Here is a 2,294-nt window from a genome sequence, read left to right as displayed (position 1 = left end):
CGGCCCCCTCGGCGCCGGCGCCCCCGGCCCCCTCGGTGCCCTCGGCGCCCCCGGCACCCCCGACGCCTGCGGCCCCCCGGCGCCTGTGGCTGGTCCGGTCACCCGCGCCCGTACGGGCGTTTTTCGCCCGAGCTCGCGCTACGCTTTGGATGACTACGTCCATGTGACGTCCACCTCTGAGCCGTCGCCGTTGCCGTCCTCCGTTCGAGCTGCTCTTCGTGACCCGCTCTGGATGGCTGCGATGCAGGAGGAGTTTGACGCCCTGTTGCGCAACCAGACGTGGCAGCTTGTTCCCCGTACCCGACACGCCAATGTGATTACCGGGAAGTGGGTCTTTAAACACAAGCTCCGTCCTGATGGTACCCTTGATCGCTACAAAGCGCGCTGGGTCGTTCGTGGCTTCCGACAACGTGCTGGCATCGACTTCACCGACACCTTCGCTCCGGTCGTCAAGCCCGGCACGATACGCACGGTTCTCCACCTTGCGGTCTCCCGTGCATGGCCAGTGCACCAGATGGACGTCTCCAACGCCTTTCTCCATGGTCACCTCGAGGAGCAGGTCTTCTGCCAGCAGCCCACCGGATTTGTTGACCCGGCGCTTCCCGACCACGTGTGCCTGCTTTCGCGGTCCTTGTACGGACTCAAGCAGGCTCTGCGCGCTTGGTACCAGCGCATCGCGGCGTTCCTACACCAGCTTGGGTTCCGTTCCACCCGCTCGGATGCGTCACTCTTCGTCTATCATCAGGGCTCTGACACGGCCTACTTGCTGCTCTATGTCGACGACATCATCCTGACGGCATGTACAGCTGGCCTCCTCAGCCAGCTCACTGATCGTCTTCGCGCTGAGTTCGCCATCAAGGACTTGGGTCCTTTGCACTACTTCCTCGGTCTTGAGGTGGTGCGACGTCCGGATGGCTTCTTTCTTCATCAGCGGAAGTACGCTCATGAGCTCCTGGATCGCGCTGGCATGCTTAACTGCAAGCCCGCCGCTACGCCTGTTGATATGAAGGCCAAGCTCTCTGCCTCGGATGGTTCTCCTGCTTCGGATGCTGCATTCTACCGGTCCATCGTTGGTGCTCTCCAGTATCTCACTCTAACTCGACCGGAGATTCAGTACGCCGTACAACAGGTGTGTCTTCATATGCATGCTCCTTGAGATGTTCACTGGGCCGCTGTCAAGCGGATTCTTCGCTACGTCTGCGGCACTATGGAGCTTGGCATCACGCTCTTCGCCTCTGCCGACACCGCCCTCACCGCCTATACCGATGCAGACTGGGCGGGCTGCCCTGACACTCGTCGCTCCACCTCGAGCTATTGTGTCTTCCTTGGACCATCACTCATATCATGGTCGTCCAAGCGGCAGCCTACGGTCTCTCGCTCCAGTGCTGAGGCTGAGTATCGTGCGGTGGCCAACGTCGTCGCCGAGTGTTCGTGGCTTCGCCAGTTGCTCCAGGAGCTCTCTTGTCCTGTGAATCGTGCTACGGTGGTCTACTGTGACAACGTCTCGGCTGTCTACCTCCCCGCCAACCCGGTCCATCATCGTCGGACCAAGCATATTGAGTTAGATATCCACTTTGTTCGGGAACAGGTGGCCCTTGGCCATATTCGTGTTGTACACGTCCCTACTTCCCAACAATTTGCAGATATCATAACCAAGGGCTTGCCTACGGCGTCATTTGACGAGTTTCGGTCCAGTCTTTGCGTCAGCAGCGGTGCCGCTTCGACTGCGGGGGGTGTTGAGTATATGCGTTGTGCATATGTGTGTATTAGGCCCACCTCCTAGTTCATTTTATAGCTGAGGTCGCAGCCCACCTCTTATACATCATATATACGTGCCTTTGCACATGAGCAATACGTTTTGCAATCCCAACAACATACAGAGAAGCGTCAAGCCAGCCACGAGGGCGGCCAGCCCGAGCGCTAGTACAGGCTCAGCACCAGCCTGAGCTGCCGAGCTCGGTTGTGGCGTTGTCTGTGTGCACCGCTGCCTCACCCCTCTCCTTCGGCATCTCACTACCTTGGACTGGACGTTGACCTGTACCTTCATGCCACCGGCGCAGTGCCCCGGCAGGCCGCAGATGAAGTACCGGGTCCCGACGGCGGCGAGCGGAATGACATCGTTGCCGCTCGGGAACGTGGCGACGGGACTAGAGCTGCTGCAGTTGTCGTAGGCAGTCTTGGTCACCTCCACCACGTTGTGCGCCGCAGCGGGGTACTGGAACCGGAGCTCGTCGCCGGTGTAGAACCTGATGGTGGAAGTCCATCGGGTGTAGTTTGTCCGGAGGTCCCACGAC

General features: G+C 59.9%; 1 protein-coding gene across 1 annotated transcript; it reads right to left on the bottom strand.

Moving 5' to 3' along the window:
* Positions 1–1,809: 1,809 nt before the first annotated feature.
* LOC119342716 (mavicyanin-like) lies at positions 1,810–2,290 on the bottom strand (the record flags this gene model as incomplete). Its single annotated transcript, XM_037614133.1, has 1 exon — positions 1,810–2,290. A coding segment is annotated over one exon (468 nt), but the record flags the coding sequence as incomplete, so codon positions are not given.
* Between the last annotated feature and the right edge of the window lie 4 nt (positions 2,291–2,294).

The sequence above is a fragment of the Triticum dicoccoides genome, unplaced genomic scaffold (genome assembly GCF_002162155.2).
Source record: "Triticum dicoccoides isolate Atlit2015 ecotype Zavitan unplaced genomic scaffold, WEW_v2.0 scaffold10278, whole genome shotgun sequence".
Taxonomy (NCBI): domain Eukaryota; kingdom Viridiplantae; phylum Streptophyta; class Magnoliopsida; order Poales; family Poaceae; genus Triticum; species Triticum dicoccoides.
This window is presented reverse-complemented; position numbering and strand designations above follow the sequence as displayed.